Source organism: Magallana gigas, chromosome 3 (genome assembly GCF_963853765.1).
Source record: "Magallana gigas chromosome 3, xbMagGiga1.1, whole genome shotgun sequence".
NCBI classification, from domain to species: Eukaryota; Metazoa; Mollusca; class Bivalvia; order Ostreida; family Ostreidae; genus Magallana; species Magallana gigas.
The window spans coordinates 10,872,079-10,898,559 of record NC_088855.1 but is presented as its reverse complement, the minus strand read 5'-3'; the positions used below and the strand labels follow the sequence as shown (position 1 = coordinate 10,898,559).

The following is a 26,481-nucleotide window of genomic DNA, read 5'->3' as shown; positions in this document are numbered from 1 at the left end:
ATGCACATCCAATATGAACAGATCTCTTTACTAACACTATACTCTACATGTATATTCCTAATTTACACTCACACTCATTGCACTTCGCTGGAAGTTATCATGGTTCAGACTGATATCAACTGAGTTTATACACAGAGTTCTATACGTGTATATATACTATCGGAAAAAAGAAACTGCATTAATTAATATATGAAAAGAACATTTAAAAATTACAATGAACAAATTTTATTTTTTGTAATACTGTTAACACATGTATTCGTAACAACATCTCATATAACACATTAATGTCAACATCGAATAACGTCAATTTCAGCACACTCGAAAGTCACTGTTATTTGAAATTGAATTAACAAAATTAATAACGCGTGTGACCACCATTTGCGTTCACGCATGCTTGACAGCGACGCCTCAATAATGCCACTAAAGTGTTCAGAAATGCTTGAGGGATGTTGTTCCAGATGTTGGTTAAAGCCTGCATGGCCTAAAACAGCCAATGTCACTGGCTGATTTGGTAAACGGCGTAAACGTCTTTCCATTTCATCCCAGACGTGCTCGATCGGCGACAAATAGGGGGAAACAGCTGGCCCAGGCATAACATCGACATTCTGTTGAACAAACAAGTCCCTGACTACACATGCAACGTGTGGTGGTCTTGCGTTAATTGTCTTGCGGCAGAGTGACGTGATTTTGATTTCTCTGTATGAAGGGTATCACATGACGCTGAATAATTTCATCTCGATAGCGTACGCCAGTGAGATTTCCCTTCACAATTTGTAGAGGGGTCTTTTCACGTGCTGATATTCCACCCCACACCGTAACACTACATGTACCTCCACCAAATTGTCGACGTTGCACAACACAAGCGTCCTGGTAACGCTCCCCAACGCGACGATGTACACCCTACATCACTGCTAATCCAAATGAAATCTGGATTTGAATCGCAGATGTCGTGTGCACCACGCTAATCTGGCGATAAGATGACGTTGAAGCAGTACTGGGCGCACCGCTGGACGCCTTGGTCTGATGTTTTGCTTGCGCAGACGATTACGCACAGTTCTTGGACTAATTGGTCGAAGACCTGGAATGCTACGGGCAGTCAAACTTGCTGCATGTCTGGAAACGATTTCTCAGATGCACAAGTCTAATGTGGTTGTCCTGCTGACGTGACGTCACATGAAGTTGCCCAGAGCGCGATCGATCCTGAGTGTTGCCAGATTGTTGAAAACGTCTCCATAATGACTGGATGGTGTTCCGATGAACTCCAAAGTGTCTTAAATTGCTGCAGTAATTTTGTGCCATTCCAGCTTGCAGCATCCCAACAGCACGATTACGTTGGTTTTCGTTGAGTCGTGGAATGACATAGGGGTAAATTTTGTTGACACTAAAGTGATTTCCTTAACAAAAAAAAGTTTAAACAAATCCTTTACAGTTCTTATTCCAAACAGTATTGGCCCGTTAAACTCGTGCGTACAAATTCTTCATTAAACAACACAGGTGCTCACTAACCATGAAAAAGTCCTTGCACCCGGACGGTTACCATCCGATATTGTTTAAAACATTACCATTATCGATTGTTTAAATTTTATAAATACAAACAATAGATTTAAAAAAGTTATACTAAATTTTAAAATGCACAGTTTCTTTTTTCCGCTAGTATATTCCTTTTTTTCGATGTTTATTTCCCAAATTTATACCAAATCAGAGATTACAGATACTTAAAATTCGTGTTTAACAAAAAAAACTGTATCTATTTTTAGTAACAGATACTTTCCGTTCAAACACGGGGTTATAATGCTAAATCATGGGAATAGGCGCTATACCTCTTTTCTGCTTTGAAAGTAATTCATTTTAACAGTTTTTTTACTTCAAATTTCTTTTGTAAGGGGAAGGGGGTGTTGTGTGTTATTGCATTTTTCTGAACATGCAGGGACGTAATGATATAACGTTGGCAGTATAGGCCTAACGTTATACGTCCTGAATATAATGGGAAGGAATTTCCTACCTTACACATCCAAGAATATGTCTTTTTTTCATGCATTAAAAAGATAACATGTGAATGTTATTTTACAGGTACATGTATGCAGCACGGATCGGATATAATCAGAAACCGTTCACACAGGAAGATGAATAAACTTACGAACCACTTAACAATATTTTTTCATCATGGCGGCCTCCATGAGTAACAACATCATGTAAACAGAGTTTTGAATTTTGGGGAGTAATTTTAGATATCATTATGTATATTCCAGCTGATAAGAAAAAATCGAAGTCTTTCGAAGGATATACACTAATAGTGGTAAGATATTCTCTTTTAGATATTAAGATATCCAACAAACATTGGTAAATGAAAAGTTTAGAATTCCCTCGGTACTTCGTCAAGTTCGAGGTGAGTTGCAAAGTAAAGACATCACTAAACTGATGTCAACGCCCCTTTTTAACTAAATATACATATAATCAGAGACATAAATGTTATTTATGTCTCTTATAGCGAGCGCAGCTCGCCGGCGCGCAGCGCCGGCGCGAAGCGAGCTCTACCGGCAAGGCGTGTGTGAATAGAAAATTCGGACTATAGTTGCACATTCATTCAACGAATTTTTTTGGCGTCAGTAAATCGGACCAGTAATGCATCGTTTTAATCGTCCCAGTAGTTCCCTGTAATCATGGCAATTTTTATCACTTCACACTCTCACGAGAATCAGCAAGACAAATTTAGACAGTAAAAACAATAACGATGTAAGCGACATACAGTCAATGTTACCTCTAAAGTTCACCTCAGTACACTTTCAATCAAAAATAATCGTGTGACGTCACAAACGTTTACACATTGATCCGATATATTTTTTCGGAGTCAGTAAATTTTGACCCACAATTCATAGTACCAATGGTTTCCAACCTCACGTTCCAACATCACGTTCTGCCGAGAATCAAAGTAAAACCTTTGAAAAGCTTATAAGATGTGTAATTTTAAGAACATCATGCTTTTTAAGTAAATAAAACAGTATACTTCGCATACTTTTATTTCTCATGGGAGTTTTAAAGAGTAAGACGACACTTAACCAACGTCAGCTTTGACGTCACAATAAGCACTGATAAGGGGAAATTACTCTAATTGAAGTTATTGTAAATCTGCTGAAATGACCAAAATCCTCTTAAAATCTTGCAAAGGCTAAGATAAAGAACAGCTGACGAATAAGGACATTTCTTCAGATACAGGAAACAGTTGTAAATTGCACTAATTTGGATGAATGCTCACAAATATTTTATTCACTATAATTACGGTAATTTCCTGAAACGTAACGTTATACGTAGCAGCGCCTTTTTTTTAAAGGGGGTGGGTGGGTGGATGGCAGCCTCATCCAAAAAATCTTTGCAAGCAAAAAGAAAAATAAATCATGAAAATTCTAATCCTTCAGCTCTTTAGCAGATCAATGGTTTCTTTATTTTCACTTCCATTTATTACATGCGGGGGGGGGGGGGGGGGAGGGGGGGGGGGAGACAACACCATGTTCTTTTAACATGATAAGCAAATATTTTTAAGCGTAAATTAAAAATAAAATTAAACATTAATTATTTTTTTTTTAAGTGGAGGGGCAAATCCATGGTAAGTCGATTTTCTATGTATAAGTTGACAAAAATGAAAAAAACTTTAGCATTGGGGGAGCTCTATGATGAGTCAAGTTTTATATGTAAGTTTAAGAAAAAATGTCTACTGCAAAAAAAAGGGGGAAATCAATCAATCAATCATAATCACAATCACTTTAAAAGAGGAGATGCAGTGCAATGAATATTTATATATTAAAATCTTTATTATTTAACAACATTGTATCTGAGATAAAACTATTGTTCTACATATAAATGAATAAATTATAACAAATCTTATAAACTATGAATAATGAAAATTTACTGAAAAATATGTATGTTTTATTTTTTGGCATTGAAATTTCACGTTGTTAATTTTATTTTATTAATTTATTATAATTCATTGTTTGATCACATGCTGTGCTCGCCCCAACGGTCGCACCGTAAAACATATTACATGTATAATTGCGGTTTTGATAATTTGTTGATGATAGTGTTATGATTCGATCTACCTTCTGTTATGAATTGGGTTAAAATTACTTCTTCTTTTTTTTTAATAGTTAAACCTCATTATCTCGAACTCTGTTAGAAAAGATATAAGATGCTTATACATAAATCAAAATACAGAAAGGAAGGCACTATAAGACATATTTCATCTTCTGCAACTTATTCATAGTTAACTTAATCTCAGTGAGATTCGTCGAGACTGAAAATTTTTGACGGACGTCCCTGCGGAAAAGACGTACGTCAAAAATTTTCAGTCTCAACGAATATTCATAGTGTTTAAGATATCATTGGTGCAGATAACCAAAATTTAGCTATTAGATTCCAGGTTGAATTTTTTTTTAGTGTTCTTATGACCTATTCTTGATAATATAAGAGTCATGAAAATAGGATTAAAACTTTGTAGCCTGCAGTTTCTGTTGGAAATGTGGGCCAGCTCGCTGCAGACTTGTTGATTTCCACCATGTGGTTGGAGCGATGTGGATTTATTTACCATGATAGCATCCTGCCTCTGGTAGGAAACGATCCCTATGCTCACCCTGAGGCAGATGTCTGTAAACTTGTGACAGCGTGTGAAGGTGTGTATTCAAGCTTTAAGAACATCAAAGTATTAATGCAATAAATGAGGGGTCTCCTTATAAAGAATAACAGCTTTATGGTGGTAAGGGACACTTTCATGTTGCGACATACTTCCTAACAAAATAAACAATAGAGTTAAGTATAATTCAAAATATTTTTTCTCTCCCAAATTTGTTACCAAATGATGTAGCGCAATGGGTAAGAGAGTTAACTACAAACTTACATGTTAAATGTCAGGAGTTCAGATACCGCTGGCCTGGGGCTTTTATAATTTTTACCTTTCAAAAAGTTTTTTTAAAGTATTTTTTTTGGTGAAAGATTGTAAAATTTGAAAATTCTAAAACGGTGCAAGTATTTTGATTGCAACATAATTTGATTCACCTTTTAAAATTAAAATATCTTTTAAGTGTTGAAAATGAGGATTTGATAATGTGTTTATGTACTGTACATGTCAATTTTTTTATTTTGATAGTCTATGAGAGCAAACTACATCAGCTTGTCATTATTCAACAGAGAGCTCCCTTTGTGAAGGTAAGTCACCATTTTTTAGATGCCTAATATAGGATTCATTTCATTTAATTTATTACAAATTTTGTGTGATTCTATCGTACAAGAGATGTTATATTTTTTTAAGGGTAAAATGTCTAGTTTCCGGCGCTGGCTGACTAGCTGGGTAAAGGAAAATAAATTTGAAAAATTGGTTATACTGAGCAGTATGCATGCACACGAAAGGCTTGATATTCAATTACAAGGGTAAGCTATACCTGTACATGTATAACTTTACCAAAATTTATCCCAAAAGTTACAGATCATTATATAAAAGGATACAAGAACAAGTTATTTTTACATGTACATAGTACTGGTATCTTAAATTTCATACCGGTAATAGTCATGCAAAGCATATTAAGATCTGAAATGAGTTTCATATTTTATGCAAACAGTTAATTCTCTTTAGGCCCCAGTTTAGATACATTTCTACCCCAGACTTAGAGGCTGAGAACAAAGAAAGATTCACACATGACGTTTTAAAGTGGATTCCACTGGAAGGAAGACCTTCATTGGAGGACCCAGAGGGATCGCTGTATCTTCCAGGAGGAGGCATAGCCAAGAGCTTATTTGAAGACTGGTAAGTGAATACACTATTATTTAAAACTTGGAATAACCCAATTAAGGAATTTTCTTGTATCTTTACAGACAAATATCATCAGCTCTGGCTGCACTATGCAAATAAGTGAAAATTTACATTCCTGATAGAATTTAGATGGTATTTCTCATATAACAATTTTCATTAGGGTTGCTAAACTTTAAAATAATAAATACATGTACAAGTTTGATTTTATGAGACTTGAAAAATCATCAATTTTTTATATGCCAGTGACATTTCTGTTGCAGTTCTAAGGAGAATATACCTGCCATTGTTGTACTTGTGTTTTGTGCTGAAGGAGACAATGCCCAAGATGCAGTGAAGCTGGCCTACAATCTGAATTTGTGGATGGATTTGATCGATTTTAAGGTATTACACTTGGAGATCTACACGCTTAAGCTTACCTATCTTTGGTGCTCTTTATTGAGCGACTTTCTAGTGTGTTTCTTGTTAGAATCAACAACAGTTGTTAAATACTGTGGAATCATTAGAATTTGTGTTGGCTCAATTTGTGTGATATTCCTTGGTAGCCTTGCTCCACAAATTTACATCTTTGTCAAAAACAAATTTTGAAAGAGAAAGTTATCTTACAGAAACTGAAAACCGACACATCCATGAAACTACATCCCAACAAATGAGCAAATAACACATAATCTACAAAAATTGGCCCCTATGAGTTCAAATGATTCCACAGTACTTGGTTATTGCACTTGGTTAGCATCTGCTATTTGCCAAAGTTTACTGGTAAATTAGTGGCACAGGCAAACTTCTTGCATAAACAATCTGTACAAACACAAGAACTTCAACTAACTGGTTTTGTTTTCTTGTAGCCTAAGTATGACTTAGATGGAAAAACCATCATCAAGCCAGCCTCCACCTGGAGAGTTCCGTCGTCATGGCGACTGTTGTTTGGGACAGCTGTGGATCAGACTTTGTTTCATTGAATCTTCAAATTACAATAAGTGTAAACTGACCTCTTCCCTGTAAACTGACCACTCCCCAATCCTGCCACCACCTTGTGTTTCAATGATTACATTCATATTTCCTTGGGTTTTTCAAGCATCATTTAGAAAAAATATATGTGCCCATGAACCAAGCGATTCAATTGTCAGTTTTTGGTATTTGTACATAAATCGCAATATTAAAACTGCAATTCCGCAGCAAATTGAAATCGGACCCGACTGACACCCCCACCCCAATTGTTTTTAATACCTTCACATACAAAACATTATGAAGTGAGATTTATAGCACAATTTCAAGTAATCATGTATGCTCAATTACAGTACTGTCTTACAACTTTGTATTGAAATGTTTGTGAATTAAAGTTATTCATGTATTTGTACTTGTCATTCATTTTCATCCTTTGAAGGCGTTTAAGGGCATTGGGAAGGCACCATTGGAGAATTTAACAAATGTACAAAGAATGTTTTATGTTATAAAATGTAAAACCACTTGTCTATTCAACAGTCTTCTTGACTTTTTAAAATGCTGGTTTTGAAATCTTGTACCTAACAAGCAGTGGAGCCATGGGTTGGTAATACATGTACATGGCAACTTGTATAAACATGTATTTTATTTATATGTTGAGCAATTGGAAATACAGTTTTTACTTATGAGTCAAAGAAAACATACCATATCAATGACATTGCATCATTTATTTAACACATTTACATTTACTGTTCATCAATTGTCATATTAGATGCTGTGACAAATACAGTGAAAATGACAATTTTATCATTTAAATGGCAAATTGTCTATGTCACTATTATTTTAAGAGCTATCAAAATCTTGACCACAAAAAATTATGGTGTGTAATTAGCAACCATGTCGACATGGTCTGAAACCTAATACTGATTTCAAGATTCCAGAAAAACCACTGTTACAGTTATTAACTTTGTTTTCATTATTTGACAATTATTCTTCATGATTGTTAGAAATAAATTCATTTGTTTTTCAAGCACACATATCAAGTTTGTGTGAGCACATTTCGAAGGATATCCATCCATGGCCGCTTTCTCATCTCGGCGATTGCTTCCCTCTGTTTACTTTTCTTTCTCTTCCTCCTTGGTGGATTCGTTTTCCTTTGCTTTCTCCTCCTCCTTGGTGGTTTTGGTCTCCTCTGCCTTTTTTTTCTTCTCCGTTTTTATTTCCTCCTCGGTTTTGTTCCAGTCTCTGAGGCCCTCAGGTAATGTAGTGTCTTCCTCCATGGAGCCTGTTATAAGAAATACAATCAATACTGATACATGTACATGTACTGGGCACCTGTCTATTTCAGATGCAATGGGAACAACATGCCTTGTGTGTATTCTTTTAATAAACTACATGTAGGAAAAATCAGGGACTGCACAAAATTGTATTGATGTCAGACTAAAAAAATCCCATAGAAGACAATTTGGCTGCTCTTTTTATCTAGCATAATCAAAAATTTAGTTAATTTTACATTGTTTTTATGATCAGTTCATTAATTTGTTGAAAGAAGGATGTAAATACAGTATAAACAATAAAATGTATTCATTGATGATTGGGTTGTCAAGGCAATGATCACTGCAGAAAATAATTATATAACCCGACTAAAACGAGTATGTACATAATATAATATCACTTCCTTTATATCCCATATGAATCATGCAAGAAAGTATTTTGATGTTTAAATGACTGCACAACAACATACCAGTCCCTTCTACAAATTCCTCATATGTCGTCTTCTCTGCAAACGGTCTTTTTCCTAGTAGCTCTTCTAGATCTGCTTTCTCTATTTTCTCTCTCTCCAAAAGTCTATTTGCTACCTAAGCACAGTAAATAAAAGGTGTAAAGTTCAAATTGTACAGAGTTTATAATGTATAAGATTGATCTTCCAAGTACAAGTACCAAATACAATGAAAATGTTAGATACCTTTTCCACCTCTGCCCTCTTTGACTTGAGGAGCTCATGGGTCCTCTTGGAGCACATGTTGACCATGATCCTCACCTCCTCATCAATGAGGCGGGCAGTCTCCTCACTGTAGGGCTTGGTGAACCCCTGATCCTGCTTGGATGGGTCGTGGTAAGACACTTGTCCTACTTTTTCATTCATTCCATAGGTAACTATCTGAAAATTTTAAAGCAAAATTGCCTCAAAATTATTATTTAAAACTCTAAATACCAAGATCATACACAAAGGAGCTACCAGTATTAGGGAACCAGTTTAATGTGTGGTCCAACATCAATACACTGTATTACCTGTGCGTAAGCCATAGATGTCACTTTCTGGAGGTCATCCATTGCTCCTGAAGTATATTCACCAAAGAATAGCTTCTCTGACTCTCTTCCTCCTAATGCTAAGCACATCTGATCTTGGATCTACAATACATTACTCTTTATGTAGAACATTTTACTGTAGATTCCTTATTTCATGCATGTTCCGTTTCGTATTAAATTGTGAAAATACGCAGATGTTAGTGCCATGCTTTTGTTGAAATTCAATATGGTAAACAACTGTCAGAAAAATGAAAGAAAAATTCAACAAGAGGCCCATGAGCCCAATTGCTCACCTGAGCAGCAATAGCAATAATAAAATCGTTATGGAGTCCTGTACAAAATTTGTGGTGAATATATTAGAATATACCCTGCATAAAAAATTTTCAATTTTTTTTCCAGATCATCTTATGTTAAACATTGAGCCCTTTTCATTAACGTTATGATTTCATAGTCATAGCACATATTGAGCATAGCATTAATTCCTCCAATTTAACAAGATATTAGTGAGTCAATGCTTACTTGTGATACCCTCGCTCTGATTTAATTAAACATGTTCAAATAAGGAAAGTCGCCATTTATCAGGAAATTGTTCAAGTAAAATTTCAACCATCTGCCATGAATAGTTGCTGAGAAATCTTTGACAAAAATTTGGTTGAAAATTTAGGCTAAAAAATAAGACAGACTTCATTAAACATGAAGTTGACATATGATTGGTACAAAAATGAATCCCACCATATGGCAGACCTAAACAAAGGTGTTAAAATTTCAAGCATTTACTACTACATGTAATACATACATGTATGTAGTTGTTAAGAAAAATTCTACAAAAATTTGTTATGGACAGACAGACACACAAGGGTAAAACAATATACCCCCATCTCCTTCGGAGAAAGGTTTAATACTATTAGGATTTTCAAGATAAATTCTACAAGAACAAGTAATGCTGCATACAATTTCCATACACACAACACTCTAAAATGATACTGTGAATATGTTGGGACTCACCTCTTGCTGTGTATACAATTGCCTGTCCACTGGAACATACATGGCATAACCTAATGCTTTCCCTCTTGGTATAATTGAAACCTATTAAGGAAAGGTAAAACTCTCTCAATAAATAAACAAAATCATCAATTCTCACCAAAAAACACCACAGCCTTGTATGACTACTGAATTGTTGAGTATTTAAAGCTTCTATAATGTATTGCAGCTTCCATAATAACAGTAAATTGTTTATTTCAATCTGTTGGAAATTTACTGTACCTGCTCTAGTACTTTACTACACACATTTATTAATCAAATATCTGTATTGATGATACTTTATTAACACAGGTAACTGTTACCTTTAGTAATGGAGCACAGTTTTCTAAGAACCAGCCTGCGACTGCATGGCCTGCCTCGTGGAAGGCAATCTTCTTTTTCTCATGGGGCAAGAAAATTTTTGTCTTTTTTTCCAAACCTTACCAAAATAACATGCATTTCATTATGTATTGTATGTAATAAAATTTACTGTAGAAGTACAGTAAGGTATACAAATCTCTCTTTTAATTGTATATGGAGTTATGAAATAAACATTTACAAAATATAATTTGTATACAGATTACACCTTTCAGATTCAATAGCAAGAGGCCAATGAATGAATTTAGATCAAAGTGTCTTGGTTATCTACCTGCAATCACACGATCAATGGCACTATCGAAATGTTTTAGTGACACAGATGCAGCGCTCTCTCTTGCAGCAATCAAAGCCGCTTCATTACAGATGTTTGCAATGTCAGCACCTGTAGAAGATAATCTAGACTGTTAATAGATTTCATATATGTAAATGTTCACTATCAGTTACTTCATTATGTGTGCATATTCTTGAAATCATTGAGGCTGCTTCGTTTCAAATGTTAGCAATGCCACCAACAATTGAAAATTTGTTAACCTAGGTTGATTATGGATTTAACAAATACATTTTTACCATGATACATGTACATAATCATGTTTTTCAGAAAAAGCGTTTATAGCACAGAAGAATAATATGTGCGTATGTGTATCATTACAAAATAAGTATGCCTACCTGAAAATCCAGAAGTCAAGGAAGCCATTTTTTTAGCTAGAGCCTCCTTGTCCATTTCTGTTTTAATTCTTTCTAAATGAACTTTAAATATAGAAGCCCTGAAAAAAAATCATAATAAATCATGCCATATTCATACGTGTACATGAAACACAGTCATGTTGATTTTTAAATTAAAAAAGGTACTGAGCAAGTACTATCTTATTCAGAGTAAAAAAAAACCTGCAAAGCTATTGTATTGCAAAGCTCTTTGACATGAAATATTCAGAACTCCACTGACCTTCCTTTGATATCTGGTGTGGGTACATAAATCTGACGATCAAATCGACCCGGTCTCAGCAAGGCTTCATCCAGCACATCCATTCTATTGGTAGCGGCTAAAATGACCACTCCTTCCTGGGTATTGAAACCTAAAATACAGCTACATAAATCAGTGATGTCAAGTCATAAAACACAGAATATATCGTATTACATGCATACATAATTAAGGAAAAAAGAATTCTATTGTTTTGAAATATCAATAAATTACCGTCCATCTCGACTAGAAGCTGATTTAAAGTGTTTTCTTGTTCATTGTGACCTCCAAACGACCTTCCTGACCTCTTTCTCCCCACAGCATCAATTTCGTCCACAAATAATATGCATGGAGCATTTGCTCTAGCTTGTGCAAACATTTCACGGACCTAAAAGAATTTTTTCATATTCATAATACAGGTAATATATATTTGAAATTTTGCTATTTACAATATTTAAACTCAACTACACGTATTAAGAAATAAATTAAACCAAAATTTGCTGATCTAAGTATTCATACTCTGATTTTCCATAATTTTTAAAGAAAATTATTTACCCTTTTAGGACCAACTCCAACAAACATTTCTAAGAATTCAGATCCAGATGCACTAAGGAAGGGGACGTTTGCTTCCCCTGCAGTGGCTTTAGCTAGTAAAGTTTTTCCTGTACCAGGGGGCCCCGTCAGAAGAGCCCCTTTAGGGATTTTGGCCCCTAATTCCTTGTACCTCTGAGGGTGTTTCAGAAAGTTAACAAATTCCATAATTTCTATTTTGGCCTCCTCACAACCTGCAACATCTCTGGAAATAAAAGTCAACAATGTGGTTAAGATTACCTGATAATTATTAATTAATCTATATTGAAGTACATGTATATATCAACCATGATTCTTGAATAAAAGTCTCTGCTAAAAATGCGACATTTGGATCTTTATATATCACGTATCTGATACCTACTTGAATTTGACACCTGTGTCCTTGGTGACCTTTTTAGCCTGATATTTTCCCATTCCAAATAGGTCCCCAATACCCCCTCCTCCTGACCCCTTCCCGACTTGTCCACGTTTTAGAAAACTCCGCTACAAAGAACATGTACATGTATTAAGGCAAGATTTCCTACAGCATGATATTGATGTTCAAACATGATTTTCCACAGAAATATTACTTGTTACATGTAATAATGCAGTTTTGAGTTTAATCTTCCACTTACCAAAAGCAGAAGTAACATAGCTCCAGTTAATAATAATGAAAAATTAAATCCATCAGTGGCAGATTGAAGTCTACAAATTAAAACACAATATAAAAATAACAAATATATAGCATGAGAATTCTAAGCATGCATGCACTTTACATTTGACAAGTATAACATTAATTTCCTTGCTTTTTTTTCTGAGATCAACAAAACAGATTAGAATTAAGTCTACCCCATTATCAAAGAACTATCAGTAGCTACTGGTTCTTTTAAGAACATCTTTATCATGTTTATGATAAATATTTGTAACAATGTCTAATTTTAAGCTTACTTATATTTAATTTCCACATTATCTTCATCTCCAGTTTCTTGAAGAATATCCTCTACCATGTCTTCAAATTTAGAAATGCTTCCAATTTGAAGAATATGTCCGGACTGTCAGTATATAAATAGCAATAGTTTTTCAATGAAATTAAAACTCTTCATCTAAATTCAGTTTGAACATTAAATGACATCATACATCACAATTCTGGAAAAGAGGTACATTTTTATTTGCAGTCTTTAAAAATAATTCCATTAAATAAAATAAATCAACGACACACAAATAACCAGGTGTTGGCTACATATTTTCTATTTGTTACCAGTATGTACAATTAGTCTACCGAAAGCTTTCGCTTATACAATTAAAATAGCCATAAATTTTAAAAATTAAAAATACAAAGAGAATGTATTTTTTATAAATGAGGTACAGAAACATTACTAACCACCACGCCACGATACTCAGGCTTCAGTCGAATGTATACCACTTTGGTTTTGGGATCTATTGTTAGACCATCAACCTGAAAGAAAACAAAATGTATTTGAATTACCTGGTATGGTGTGTTTCATTCCAACACAGATGCATCAATTTTAATAGCATTTAGCATAACAAAATATATCATAACTCTAAAATCTCATAATATATTTACATTCACTGTAAAACACAATATTAGATAATAAACACATTCAATTAACTGAATAATTTTTCTCACCTTCTTATCTCGTAAAAGGTTTTCAAACTGTTTATACGTCAACAAAACATATCTGTTAGCATCTGCGACGACTTTCAGCAACCACAGAGCAAACAGGACAGCCACGAGTCCTAGGACGAATTCGTTACCTGGACCATTCCCCCAATTTCCACCACTTTGCCCCTCCTTCTTTCCTTTTTGCTCGTTCACCTGACTTGAAACATTCCTGGTAAAAAAATATCCCATAGTTTAGGTCTATATCCTAACTTAAATTAAAAAGCAAGAAAACAAGATTCAATTGATATTTTTCTTTAAAGATTTTCTATTTGTACAATGTAATTTTTAATTGTTTTATGAAATAATGGCTGCTCTAAAAATGTAAAAACTTTGACATTTTATGATGATACAATATTCCAGAGCTAAGAAATGTTTATTAAGGTTCATTTTTTAGATTAATCTTTTAAAATACAGATATCACAATGCTTATAGATAAAGCAGGTTGTAAGACAAGATAAGAGACAAATTCCTACTCAAAAAATTCCTTCAAAGATTTTCCTAGGTCCATATCAAAGTCGTCTTTCTTATCTTTGGATTCTTTAGCTAAAATATCAATATTTATTATATAATTGTAGACGGTTAAACAAATACAAAACAACAGAGTTTTAAAAATCATTAATTAGTTATTACCATTATTTGTATTTGATGAATTAAACGATTCAAATGAGATGCAGTAAATAATCATTTTCTGTTCAATAATAAGCAAATAGATGATAATCTATAAAAGCTACGCTTTAATCAACATGCAAATATGCAGCATTAAAATCCTGTTTCATATTACAGTCCCTAATGTTGACATTGATGTAATTAAACTCCCTACCTGTACCACTGTCTTTTTTTGAAGGATCGCTAGTGTCCTGCTTGGGAGCATCAGTCTTTTGAGATGTGCCCTCATTTCCTTCACTTTTAGTTTTATCCTCTGAGGTTTTCCCTTCTTTTTCAAATCGCCCAAAACCCTCTGGAAGTTTATGTTTATAGATGTATTCTTCTAAGATTTTATTTAATTTTCCCGATGATGTGAGGGTTCTGGCAAGATGTAGACTGCTGCTGATCTAAAACAGTCAGAAATAATAATATGTTACCTTTTTCAACAAATAATTCAACCTATGTGGGTTCCACTGTTTACTACAACTTTTGGCAGCATGTAAAAATTTTCATGACAAAATGACATATAAAACAAATTGAATGCATAGTTTTAAGAACACGTATAGATAAAGACTTATAATAACTCTGCCAATATTTGGTCAAATGGTTCTATATTCAGATTGTATTTGACAAATATTACAATAACAATTGGTTTCTAAATGTTGACACCCTTGTTTATTTACCATTTCACTCCATGCTCACAAGAAGTAGTATTGAAAATGCAATCATAAACAATGTCTCATTTCTATATGTACAGAGATTTATGAAGCTAAAAACATTATTCTGTAAGCATTGAAAATCAGAGTTTACATGCAATATTAAAGGGGAGACATGAAATAGAACATGATGATGAAATATTTTTCACAATGGAAGACTTTAAAACTATCCAATATGATATCCATATTGATAATATTAATCAACTTCAAAATAAGTAAGGTATGAATATACAAATGTATTCATTCATTGAAAATGAAATAAATAAGTCTGAAAAGTCAACACTATTTGCTTATGCAATCTTTTAACTCTGTTTTGTAATCACATCAACACTGATTAGGTAATTAAAGTTTTGAAACTTTCATGATATAACTTCACCCACAGGCCACAGTAACTTACTTTATTTTGTACTCATTGATGTTTGTAGAAATAACCATCCTTTGAGTTTATTAATGTTGTTTAAGGACAAGCCAGAGGAAATTCGAACAAATCACAACTTTTTGATGTGACATAAACCGGTACAAGTTTTCTTGCATTTAATTAAACAATATTTTTTTAGTCAACACAAATGATTCTTACAATAAATCTGAATGATTTAATATACTTCTGTATTAAATTAGAACACCAACTACCTCTTTCTGATGCAAACGAAAACCATGCTGTTTTGCCAGGCATCGAAACAAAACTCTTTCACTTTTCTTTGCAGCCTTCAGAAACCTTGCAGACATTTTCAGGTCTTCATCTAAATCTCCACTGATTTGTTTCTGTTTTGAAATGTGCGTTCAAACAACGTTTAGGTAAATAACATCTTTACATAACCAAACTTTTGTCGTCGAAAACTCCAGATCCGGTACAAAGAAACCCCGAGCCCGATGGAAAAAGCAGAAATTTATATTCGCACACAATAAGAAAGCATGATATATGCAAAAGAAATGGATTATTTTCGCTTTTCGTGTCACCTCGGGGGGATAAGCACGTGTTTTTGTTTACTGGAGTTATAACAGAGTTATACAGAATATAAACAGGCATACAACCACATGCATTTATTTTTATTAAGACCACCGTATCTAGAGAGAAAATTCAAGTTTAAACCAGGGACGTACATGTATATACTAATGCATGCGCGGATCTAGAGGGGGGGGGGGGGGGGGGTCGGGGGGGGGTCCCCCCTGGAAAATGAAAATTTATTAAATTTACATAGTAAAATTATCGCGAAAATATGCCTCGGACCCCCCCTGGCAAACACAATTATCCTTCGGACCCCCCCTAGTATATATCTCTGCTTAAACATTGAATCCAAGGAATCCAAGAGCCTTTTGGAAGAAACTGCAGAAACTAGGACCGAAACGAATTGTAATTAACTTTTCAATGGAATATACAAATAATGACGGAAATATTAATTACCATGAAGGTAAAATTTTACAGAATTGAAAGTCTGCTTTCAAAATTATGTACAATGCCAAATCGAAATTTCGACGACCTATTCTATAATCTAGCTATTCTTCATAAGACAATTTTGAAAAGCAATTCAATGGGTCCAAGTTTTACACCAAATGATATGTTAAAAATAAACAACCCTGGTTTTTTTTTTAATTTTTACCTGTATATACCTGCTAGATTTATCAATGTTTTGAAACAGAAAAAAATGAACTACTTGTATATGGAGGAAAGTCTTAACTTGTCCAATTCCAAAAAAGGCTACAATCGATTCAAGAATACCTTTAAACTACAGAGGAATCAGCCCATTATCTGTCGTTGCGAAATGATATTGTTCTGTTTTAAATAATAGAGTTCAACATTTACAATTTCTTGAATAAAACGGCTAATATTCTTTGATACATAGAATGGCTACCAGCGCGATATATAGATCACGCGAGGACCATCTATTTACCATCGCAAACCTTACATTCAAAACTGCAAATTCATATACATGTACATGTATATTCATTGATCTTTTAAAAACACTTGATCTCTCGAGACCTTAGAACTACATAACATATATTTCAACTTCATGGAATCAATGGTCCCAATATAGATAATGCCATTTCTAGTTTAATAACAGAAACATTTTCGTGTCATGTGTAAACGAGATTCTTACAAATTGGTTTCTTTGTTCAAATGGTGTACGCGAAGGAAACGACATCAGATTATTCTCTCTATAAATTTATCAATGATCTAGCATTTGAACTTTCACAGTTAGAACCATTTTAACAAGAGCTTGGACTTTGGGTAGTTATGTCAAACAGCAATGTGACGTAGGCCTGTCTATTTCACTGCTGTCCACTCAGCCATGGCTCTTTGAAATCAACAAGATTTGTCTGGCTCTTGAGCTAAGACTACGCAATCGGTGTATACCGGTATTTCGCTTGAAACCGCGTCATTTTTAACTAGACCTACTGAAAGTCCAAGGCCTTGTTCAAATGGTTCTAAATGTCGGAGTTTCTATTAGTGACGCGAAAACGTTTGGTCTTCTGTTTTAAATATGCCAACGACATTGCCATGCATTGTTTGTGAAAACGAATATGAAATGCAAAAAATATCCTGATATTTTTACAGATTGGTGTATGCGATGGAGATTGATTGTGAACTGTGCTAGTTTAAATTTTAAAAAATTATGCATTTTAGAAGACGAAACGTTTACTAAAATAAATTCAAATTCAGAATTAGGAAATGAGGAGATATATACAGTACGTATATATGAATTATTATCGAATTCCTAGGGTAATATTTCACGAGAAGATGGACTTCAATACAGCGGCAGAGGGTTTGGGTGAATCCGGAGGGAGAGCATTATGGGCAATGATTTACAAAATTCATAACTATAGAGAGGTTGGACTTAATACCCTTGAAAACTATTTCATTCTTATGTAGTGCCCATTTTACATTATTTTTCCGGAGTCTGGGGATCCAAAACAAATACGACTCCATAGATATTGTCCAAAACCGTGCTATCCGATATTTCTTGGGTTAACATACATGTGGAATTAAAGTTGGTTGGTTAACATCAACACAGAGACGCTTGATATGTATGTTAAGAGGATGGAACAGAGTATAATCCAAATGGATAATGATCGACCGTCTTATCAAAAAAGTCTAAACTTTGAATCTGTGGGAATAAGCCGAGGCAAAAAACCACATAGGTTCATTAAAAAAAATAATATTTTATTTCTAGCAAATTTCACTTTCGTTACATTTATTAAACATATGTGATCATATACATTCAGTGCTGCCATAACCCACAAAAAGGAACTTCACATTTAATTGATATTAAGACAACAAAATAGTTATATGCTAATTTGGCAACAAAATGATATAGAAATCGGATGTTCAAATTATATTTTTTCATAGAGTGGGTCATCGTACCATTTTTTAAAGAACGAATATTGTTAACACATATTAACGTCTATCTTTTTCAATTTTCCAAAAAATGGTACGAAAACCCACTCTATGGTAAAAAGTAAGTTTTCTTCTTTAAATTTTTAAGCTTGGTCTTTAAATGATTAAGTCCAGTCGTTTGCGTAAAGCTGATAACAATAGAATCAGCTATATCATAGCATCTAAACAACCGAATCGGTGGTGTAGTGGTAAGCGAGGAGTTCTTTAAACAAAATTAATGTAACTGTAAAAGTAAAAAGTGGGTGTTCGAATCGTACGCGTTATGGGTTTTTTTTGTTTACATTGTTAGAATGTAATTTCTTTTACTTAATAATATAAATTTGTTTATAATAATTTGAAATTATTTGATATGCGTTTTCTACTACTTTTATAAAATATGAAATGTATGTTATTCTCTTTGAGATCGCACGATTTTATATTGTAAACAAATGGTTGTTGTGCATGCAAGAAACAATTAAATGGCAAGATAAAACGTTCCATCTTTTAATCCTTGAGAGTCTTGTTAACACAACAAGGACATACGCTGGACAAAAGCATGATATTGTGCACAAAATGCGGAATACAAGCTAAGTCAAATGTACAGTATGCGCCTAAAGAAAATTCAACGACTAACTAGGCATGTATTTCACTTCCAATTGTATCGGCAGGAAAATCACATTACAAATGCGTGTTTTGTTGTGAAAGAAAAAGCATAGTAGTTCTACCAAAAGACAAAAAAGGACCAATGACCAACACAAAGTTTGACCAGTGACCTATAACAAGCCCCTTGTTATACGTTACTGGTTTGACTATCGCTGTCTTCCTTAGCCCCTCCCCCCACTTTTTTGCAAATTTATACATAGCAAAGACCTTTTTTTGCTTGTCAAGATGTTTTATAAGTCTAGCCCCCCAACTTTCAATTTGCTTCCGACGCCACTGTATATATTTTTGAAAATACTTGTTTTGAATACCTACAAAAGGAGTTAACTAAATTCTTCTGTCTCCGAAGCGGAAAAATCGACTCCCCCATACTCTTTTTCGACTCCTCTGCGTTAGGGGTTGTATACGATGACTGAGGTAAATTAGTAAATTAAATATTGTTAGAAAGTAATCAACATTTTTGTATTATAACTCTTTAAATGAGTATGTGATTGTCATTCTAAATTTGCCAGTTTAAATTATATGTAAATACTACAAAATTTAAGCGCATTTGCGCCTTTCAAATGTCGATTGCCCCTTTCCCGCATTTTTGGACATTTTCATTTGGACAATATACTGTCCACCGTTTAAATGCCCAGTTAAACTGCATATGGTGCTCACAAGTAAAAGAAATTCGACATTAATTAGATACTGGTATGTGTTTTCCGTATCTGTGACATAAACGAATTTAAATTTAATTTCAAATATTATGATTGAAGATAAACGAAATTTGAAAACAAGGTCTCTACCTAAGCTCGGTAAATATGTGACGTTCAAACAAAATGATCCATTAGAACCCTACGTAACAATGAACATAACCAGACAGGAACCTTCTTTGATGGCAAAACTCAGATGAATTTGGTAAAATTGAAAGAGCAAAAAAGTAAAAGATTATAGTTTATTCACTTCAATAAAAATTTTGTGGTAAAGAACATGATGAGAAAAATAATTCAAATCTACCTTTTCGAATAATTGATATGTATGCGTCTCTGTCTAAACGTGATTGGCGAATTTTGGATTACTTGCGTATACGCAATAAATAAAATTACAGTTCCAAGAAGATCCACGGATTCTGAATTGCGTGGAAAGTTGGGGGGGGGGGGGGCATTGATGAGGATAGGGTATAGGGCAGTTAATACAATTGATTATGTCCATGGTTACATTGACACGTGTTGTAAGATTATAGTGGAATTAAAGAAATTATCTACTTACCCTCCCCCCCCCCCCCGCCAAAAAAAAAATTAAATTTTGAAATTTCACTAGAATATGATTATATAACGGGGTTAAAACACAAATGCCTGTTGCATCGTTCATTTAAAAGATATAGAATTTAGAGCATATACGTATGTATATGAAATTATGAAATGTGGTCGGTCTAAAAGAAGAAAAGGGTATCGTGAACTGCAGACCACAAATTTCAGCGAAATCAGTATTACATTGATCATCGGACATATCGAATTTCGGCACAACTTATGTTAATTCCAAAGCAAGCACACGGTTGGAGTGTGTTAACATTGCGAAGCATGGCACTCTCGAGGCAAGATTTCAGGGGTAGGCACGATTCCAGGGATAGGCACTTAGCAACAGGAAGGAAACCAGGATTGCCCTCACACATTTTTTTCTTATAAATTGCTTTGCCTTATTTTTTCGAACAGTGTAAAAATTTTAAAAAAAGTTCACAAACATAATTAGAACACATTTCAAGATATAAGACAATATATACATGCCCCCCCCCCCCCCCCCCCACACACACACACATGCACACACCAACCCACCCCATAAGAATTTTGGGGTCGGTGAAGTTAGTGGTTCTTTCATTCTTTCTTATTTTCCCTGTTTATTCTTTTGGGTTTTTAGCTTATCAGTTTTCTCTCGTTTTCAAAAATGAAAATACGTGTCTGCGAGAAGCGAATTGATAAAGGAACAAAAATACATTGGATTTGTAAATATATTGTGTGGTGAGAATATTATGCGAAGATTTTGCGCTTTTTTCAGTACCTTTACAAACTGTACATGTATGAAGAGTAAGAGATGTTTAGGAAAACTTCAAAATTTTAAATTACATGTAAATGTAGAATAGCACGCTTATACCGTTGATATATCCAAATTGTTTGCTTTCAAAGCTGGGTGGCATGTAGGAAATTAAAAAAATCGGCGGAGAAATATCACTATTTCCACATATATCCAAACTTTGGTCCGTCATCACAAGCGGAAAAAAAACCACAGATCTAAGAGGACTGACCACCCCCCCCCCCCCCCCCCAAATATTATATGTAATATATCTTTAATCAATATTGCTATGGATATGATATTTATTTTTTAAATACCGTATTTAGTTAAAAAAAATTCCGTTTTAATTTGGGTTTTTTTCTGTTTAAAAACTGCCACATACATAATACGTGAGCGTCTATTAATAATCGTTTAAGGGCCTAAGGAAAAGCTAGCTCATTAACTTTCCCCATTTTTACATCAAAATATAATTCAGATGAAAATATATCAGTTAGGAACTTGCGAATCTTGTTGTCAAAAGCCACACATTGTATAGTTTTGTTGCAAGATGTCAGATGCTTACATGATCAGAAAATTGTTATTTTATATGTCCGTCTTATTATATACGGATATATATACACGTACATGCAGCATTCATTGCTTCTAGTTGTTATGATTAATGATACAACGTGAATGTAAGAACAAAACATCATAAACGCTTGCTATGCAAAATATTTTGTAACATATTTAGATTATATATACTGATCTAAAATCAAATATTTGCACTGATAGCCGACTGAAGATAAATTTTAACAGCAGGCTATAAACATGATATAAATGTAGCTAGTAAACCGTACCTATAGATAAATATAGTAATAGTACATACAGGCCCATCTAATACAAGAAAATGGCAGCTTTTGAAATTGACATCGTTACAATGAATATCATCGGAACACTGAGATCGGGGTAAGTTTTACATCGAGCTCGAAATTCTCAGCAAAAGTCATGTGATCGCTCAAAATGGTGGTTGGGAAGAAAATGTAAACATCATACGATTTTTTACAAAAACTACTAAAAACAAACATGAGTGTGTTTGAAACATTGAAAGCTGGGTATGTATACAGTGTATAATTAATTGTTTGTGCAAAGCTACGTTTGAAAAACTCACTGTTCTATGGTATGCATGTCTTATTGATGTTCATAAAGGACGATCTAGATCAGTAGATACTAGATGTGTGTACATGTCTGCATACGAGTTGCATTATGGTGGTCATTAATTTTTTGAACAGGCTAAAGACATTTACTTCACGTGACTCAAGCAATGAAACCACAACTCATGATTCCAAAACCTCATTTAATTTAGATGCTGGAGCAGATCTACTTCAAAGGTATAAATTAATTTGATCTCTTAATCCTCTTTTTTTTTTTTATCATTTCCACGTGTACACGAATTCGATGACTGTAATTATTGATGCCCTTTTTTATAAAACCAGTAATATCTATATTAGGTTTATTTATTTCTAATTATATTGAGAAATATTGTACCAGGTACATGTATTTGGTTGAAATCTGAAATCATATTGATATAATCTTACATGAAGTTATGCTTCTCTCTCAGGTAAAGATTGCATTTTAGACAATTGAACACATTGATAATTGTAAAGTATAATTGCTCTCACAGATATCAACTAATATGGAAAGAGCTCCATGAAAACACAGAGCAAAATGCAAGGCGAGCAGAGGTAACTTTATCCAAGGACATTAATTAGACACCTATACAAGTACATAAGTTATTACTTAAAAAAATCTTTCAGAGAATATATTTATAAACACATGTATTTATCATAAGGAAAGGTTTGATGTACTCAGCATTTTAGGGTGCTAGTATCTATAGAGAGTACAAAAGCATGTTTGTGAGAAATGAATAAATTATATTGAAGTTCTCATTACTGTTTCCAAAGGCATAAATAACAGAGACTGGCAACTGATCAAAATCGCGCGGTCCCTATTGTAAAGTGTTCCCAGTTTAAATCAGTATATCTTTCTAATAAACAATTATATCGAAATTTAAACAGCTAAAACCTATTACCAATACATTCAAAATATTATATTTTCATGAGTTTATGTCATATAAACAATATTAAAAGAGGAGTTTTAGGAGGCAGTTGGCTACCCGTCGTCTGAGATTTCGCCAATGTTTTATGGTTGGCCAATGTTTTTTCTATATATTACTCTTATTTTTCAATTTTTTGTTTCAAAAATGTCTAAAACCTATGCACACTTTTCATTAAAACAATATACTTTTGGTTTAAGTTCTTTATCTCAGTTTACTCAAATGTAGTTCTCAAAGTAAGGTTGGTCCCGTACCATTTTTCAACAACAAAACACCCTAATGGCAGAGTTGCCAATCTTTGTTATTTATGACTCTGCTGTTTCCAAAACAACAACACATTTATCATTTATAGTGCATTTGAAATGATTGAACTTAATTGTTTTGCAAGGTAAGCTAAGAGATAAAATTATTAATACTGTATTTTATGAATTTCAGGAGGTTGATGTTTTGATAAACAACCTTTTTGTGGAATATGACAGAAAAAATGAAGTCCTAGGAAAACTCCATGAAAGTGTGAAATCACTTCCTCTCATTTTATCGGAGCTACAAAGTCTTACAGATGTTTTAGGTTTGAATAAATAATAAATTTAACTTTTTAGACTGATATATTTCAGAGAAGCATGAAGTATTCTGGACTTTTTGGATCATATAAAAACTCTTACACGAAAACACATTGTATTTCTCCCTCATATTTCATCACCAGTAACTATACCATACACACAATGTTACATGTACTTATTTTTGCTTAATATCAACATGTACAATGTACATTGGTTCTGTCATTCCAATTTGTCTGAATAATAAGTCAAGGCCTATAAACATAGGTCTTGACTTAAACACATTACAAATTGTATATCTTATTCGTTTAACCACTGAACTTTAATTAATAATCAGCTTACAAGACATTGTCAAGTTTTATTGATATTAATAAATCATACCTTAAAATTTATTAACATGGTGCTAACTGTCACCCATTTCTGCAGGAAAATAACTCATGGATTGAGACTATCTTTTAAAAAAACCAATTTCATTTATATCTGTTTAACAATATTTAAATAAAAAATATCACAATAAAAGTGTCACATACATCAGTGTGACTATACAAACAAATTATTCTTTGATGGTTTCAGCTACACTAGATGAGGAGTATGACCATGTAGAGTCAGCACTGATACAACTGGAGAATATATGTGAGAAACAGGAACTACAGAATGCAAAACTGGTGGACTCTCAAAAACTGGCAGCCTACCGCAACAGGAAGATGGATGATTTAGAGAAATTAAAGGGTACTTACAATGTCTGAAGTCCACTTTTTTTTTTACAAACTCATTAGCTATTTATTAATGACACTTTTGTAATTATGAAAAAAATATATTCTTTTTCCCCCAGTGCAACTTGCAAAAGACCATATGAAATCCGTTCAGAAATTAGAAAAACATAAACAAAAAGAGCTGAAGGAGAGACAGGAAACATTCCAGAGTGCTTTTGACCAGGATATTGACTTTTACAGAACACATGGCAGATTAGAACGCAAGTCACCCTTTTTTTTTTTACAGATATATAAGAAATAGTTTTGTGTTTTAATATTATATTAGAATAACCAAATTATCAGTTTAACCGCTATCAGATTAAGTGGAACCCTCTGTACTAAAAGTGATAAAGCAATTAAAACATTCAAGAAAGAACTCGCTTATCAAAATCAATGATTGTGTTAAAGTTACTCATAGTTTTGTCTGTTACACAATATTTATAATGAAATAACACATATAGCCAATATATAAACATAATTGTGTATTCATACACCCACAGGTTTGTCTGTATCCAGTTCAGACAGTGGTAAGAGGGCTGACCTTGGAGACATAGTGGTGGACACTGACCAGCATGCCCTGGATGATTTCCTCCAGGAAGAGGACACCACACCCTCTGTAGAAGCAGGTTTGTACTACAGTGGTTGTACAAAGTTTAAAGTCATCATATAATGAAAACTATATATTTTATTGCCTACCTTATATTTCTCAACAAATATATGTACTTTTTAAGCTCTTTCTATCGTTTTGTCCAATTGTACATGTAGATGAATTTTGATGATAAAAAATTTTTAAACTTGATAATTAGAATTAATGATAGGTATTGATATTCTAGACTTCATTATTCTGATATGAATGAAAGAAATATCCCCCCCCCCAATATTTCCCACAAAAGCAATATTATATAAATAGTGCCTGTTTGGGAGGGTAACAGTTGAAATTGACACGTACCCCGAGAAAACCATGGTTTTAGAGGGGTGTCAATTTCAACTGTTATCCTCCCAAACTGGCACTATTTAATTATTTTATTATACTGAATGTCTTATTTTAGAGAAATGTTTACTGCTTTTGTATAGAAATGACGTGAATTTTACGGCGAACCGTACACGCATAATTTACGCGCATGTAACAATTCGTTGTGTTACCCGTTGCCAAGTGTGTTGCTAACGCTGAGGGTAATAGAACAAATTATCGACTGCGTCTAAACCAATCAGATTTCAGTATTTAACATGAAAGTATAATAAAATAATATATACTATGTGTTACCCCAATATTTCATTTCATACAGTAACCACCGATAAGACAGAGGACACGCTCAGTGATTACGAGGAAGACCCGCTCGTTGTTAGGAGCTCAGAGGATGTGGAGGTCGAGGATGAATACTACGAGGATGACCTTGGGGCCTCCCACGGGGACCAGGAACCTTACTCAGACTCCGAGGATGTGACGGAGGGGAGTGATAGTGAAAAAACGTCCACCACTAGGCCACAAAGCTGATGCATTGTGCTTGTGAAACAAATAATTCATTACTTTCATAATATATGAACTATTTGAAGTTTATTTCATTTGTGCTTTATAGAAAAACAATTACGCATGAATGTTTGTATTACACTGTGTGATTGTTTTTTAATGTGGAAAATAATGCAGTTATGAATATACAATGTATTAGGTTACACACGTTTTAATTATGTTTATCGGTTATATGCTGTTATATTAAATAATCTATTGAATACATCATTTTGATTGATACTCAGATAGAGGGAGTACATGAGCTTGTACATGTGGTTCCAAGTATAATAGTAGTCTGTTCTACATGTATCGTTTTGGAATTCAAGATACCCAAAAATGTGTTTATGAGTCAATTAAAATCTACATTTTGACCTGCATAAGTTTGGTTTCTGAAACCAAACTGCATTTCCAGGTTAATTAAAGACAACTACTCATTGTCATGAAAGCTCATTCCCAAATCCTTTTGGCGTCGGAAGC

General features: G+C 33.8%; 3 protein-coding genes across 4 annotated transcripts; 2 read left to right on the top strand and 1 right to left on the bottom strand.

Annotated features, from left to right (window-relative positions):
* Positions 1-2,135: 2,135 nt before the first annotated feature.
* On the top strand, positions 2,136-7,142 carry LOC105320273 (proteasome assembly chaperone 2). The gene is made up of 7 exons (XM_020064080.3): positions 2,136-2,296; positions 4,490-4,661; positions 5,135-5,193; positions 5,297-5,415; positions 5,618-5,788; positions 6,055-6,175; positions 6,637-7,142. Exons 1-7 carry the CDS (start codon positions 2,237-2,239, stop codon positions 6,748-6,750), a joined length of 816 nt encoding a protein of 271 aa, XP_019919639.3. The 5' UTR covers positions 2,136-2,236; the 3' UTR covers positions 6,751-7,142.
* Positions 7,143-7,446: 304 nt separating this feature from the next.
* On the bottom strand, positions 7,447-15,875 carry LOC105320274 (mitochondrial inner membrane m-AAA protease component AFG3L2). The gene is made up of 19 exons (XM_011418146.4): positions 15,645-15,875; positions 14,474-14,705; positions 14,127-14,196; positions 13,618-13,822; positions 13,351-13,425; positions 12,918-13,021; positions 12,605-12,674; positions 12,352-12,473; positions 11,955-12,195; positions 11,634-11,787; positions 11,385-11,514; positions 11,108-11,205; positions 10,713-10,823; positions 10,387-10,502; positions 10,049-10,129; positions 9,026-9,145; positions 8,700-8,894; positions 8,478-8,592; positions 7,447-8,018 (listed from the first exon to the last, which is right to left on the bottom strand). The coding sequence occupies exons 1-19, from the start codon at positions 15,738-15,740 to the stop codon at positions 7,849-7,851; spliced, it is 2,505 nt and encodes an 834-aa protein (XP_011416448.3). The 5' UTR covers positions 15,741-15,875; the 3' UTR covers positions 7,447-7,848.
* Positions 15,876-21,907: 6,032 nt separating this feature from the next.
* LOC105344705 (dysbindin) lies at positions 21,908-26,481 on the top strand. 2 transcript variants are annotated; one of them, XM_034483564.2, is made up of 8 exons: positions 21,908-22,041; positions 22,365-22,463; positions 22,757-22,817; positions 23,624-23,756; positions 24,319-24,474; positions 24,578-24,718; positions 24,998-25,123; positions 25,784-26,481. In XM_034483564.2, the coding sequence occupies exons 1-8, from the start codon at positions 21,983-21,985 to the stop codon at positions 25,990-25,992; spliced, it is 984 nt and encodes a 327-aa protein (XP_034339455.2). In that variant the 5' UTR covers positions 21,908-21,982; the 3' UTR covers positions 25,993-26,481. The 2 variants fall into 2 exon arrangements, with proteins under 2 accessions (XP_034339455.2, XP_034339456.2); XM_034483565.2 differs by lacking the exon at positions 21,908-22,041 and adding an exon at positions 22,048-22,187 and having other exon boundaries at positions 25,784-26,478.

Coding starts and splice junctions, on each gene's coding strand:
- LOC105320274 (XM_011418146.4), bottom strand. CDS start 15,740: ATGTCTGCAAGGTTTCTGAAGGCTGCAAAGAAAAGTGAAAGAGTTTTG. Junction 11,788..11,954: donor TTGGAGTTGGTCCTAAAAGG/GTAAATAATTTT, acceptor AAATTCTTTTAG/GTCCGTGAAATGTTTGCACA. Junction 9,146..10,048: donor AATTGTATACACAGCAAGAG/GTGAGTCCCAAC, acceptor AATGTATTGTAG/ATCCAAGATCAGATGTGCTT.
- LOC105320273 (XM_020064080.3), top strand. CDS start 2,237: ATGTATATTCCAGCTGATAAGAAAAAATCGAAGTCTTTCGAAGGATAT. Junction 5,416..5,617: donor CTTGATATTCAATTACAAGG/GTAAGCTATACC, acceptor AATTCTCTTTAG/GCCCCAGTTTAGATACATTT. Junction 6,176..6,636: donor TGGATTTGATCGATTTTAAG/GTATTACACTTG, acceptor GTTTTCTTGTAG/CCTAAGTATGACTTAGATGG.
- LOC105344705 (XM_034483564.2), top strand. CDS start 21,983: ATGGCAGCTTTTGAAATTGACATCGTTACAATGAATATCATCGGAACA. Junction 22,818..23,623: donor AAAATGCAAGGCGAGCAGAG/GTAACTTTATCC, acceptor TATGAATTTCAG/GAGGTTGATGTTTTGATAAA. Junction 25,124..25,783: donor CACACCCTCTGTAGAAGCAG/GTTTGTACTACA, acceptor CATTTCATACAG/TAACCACCGATAAGACAGAG.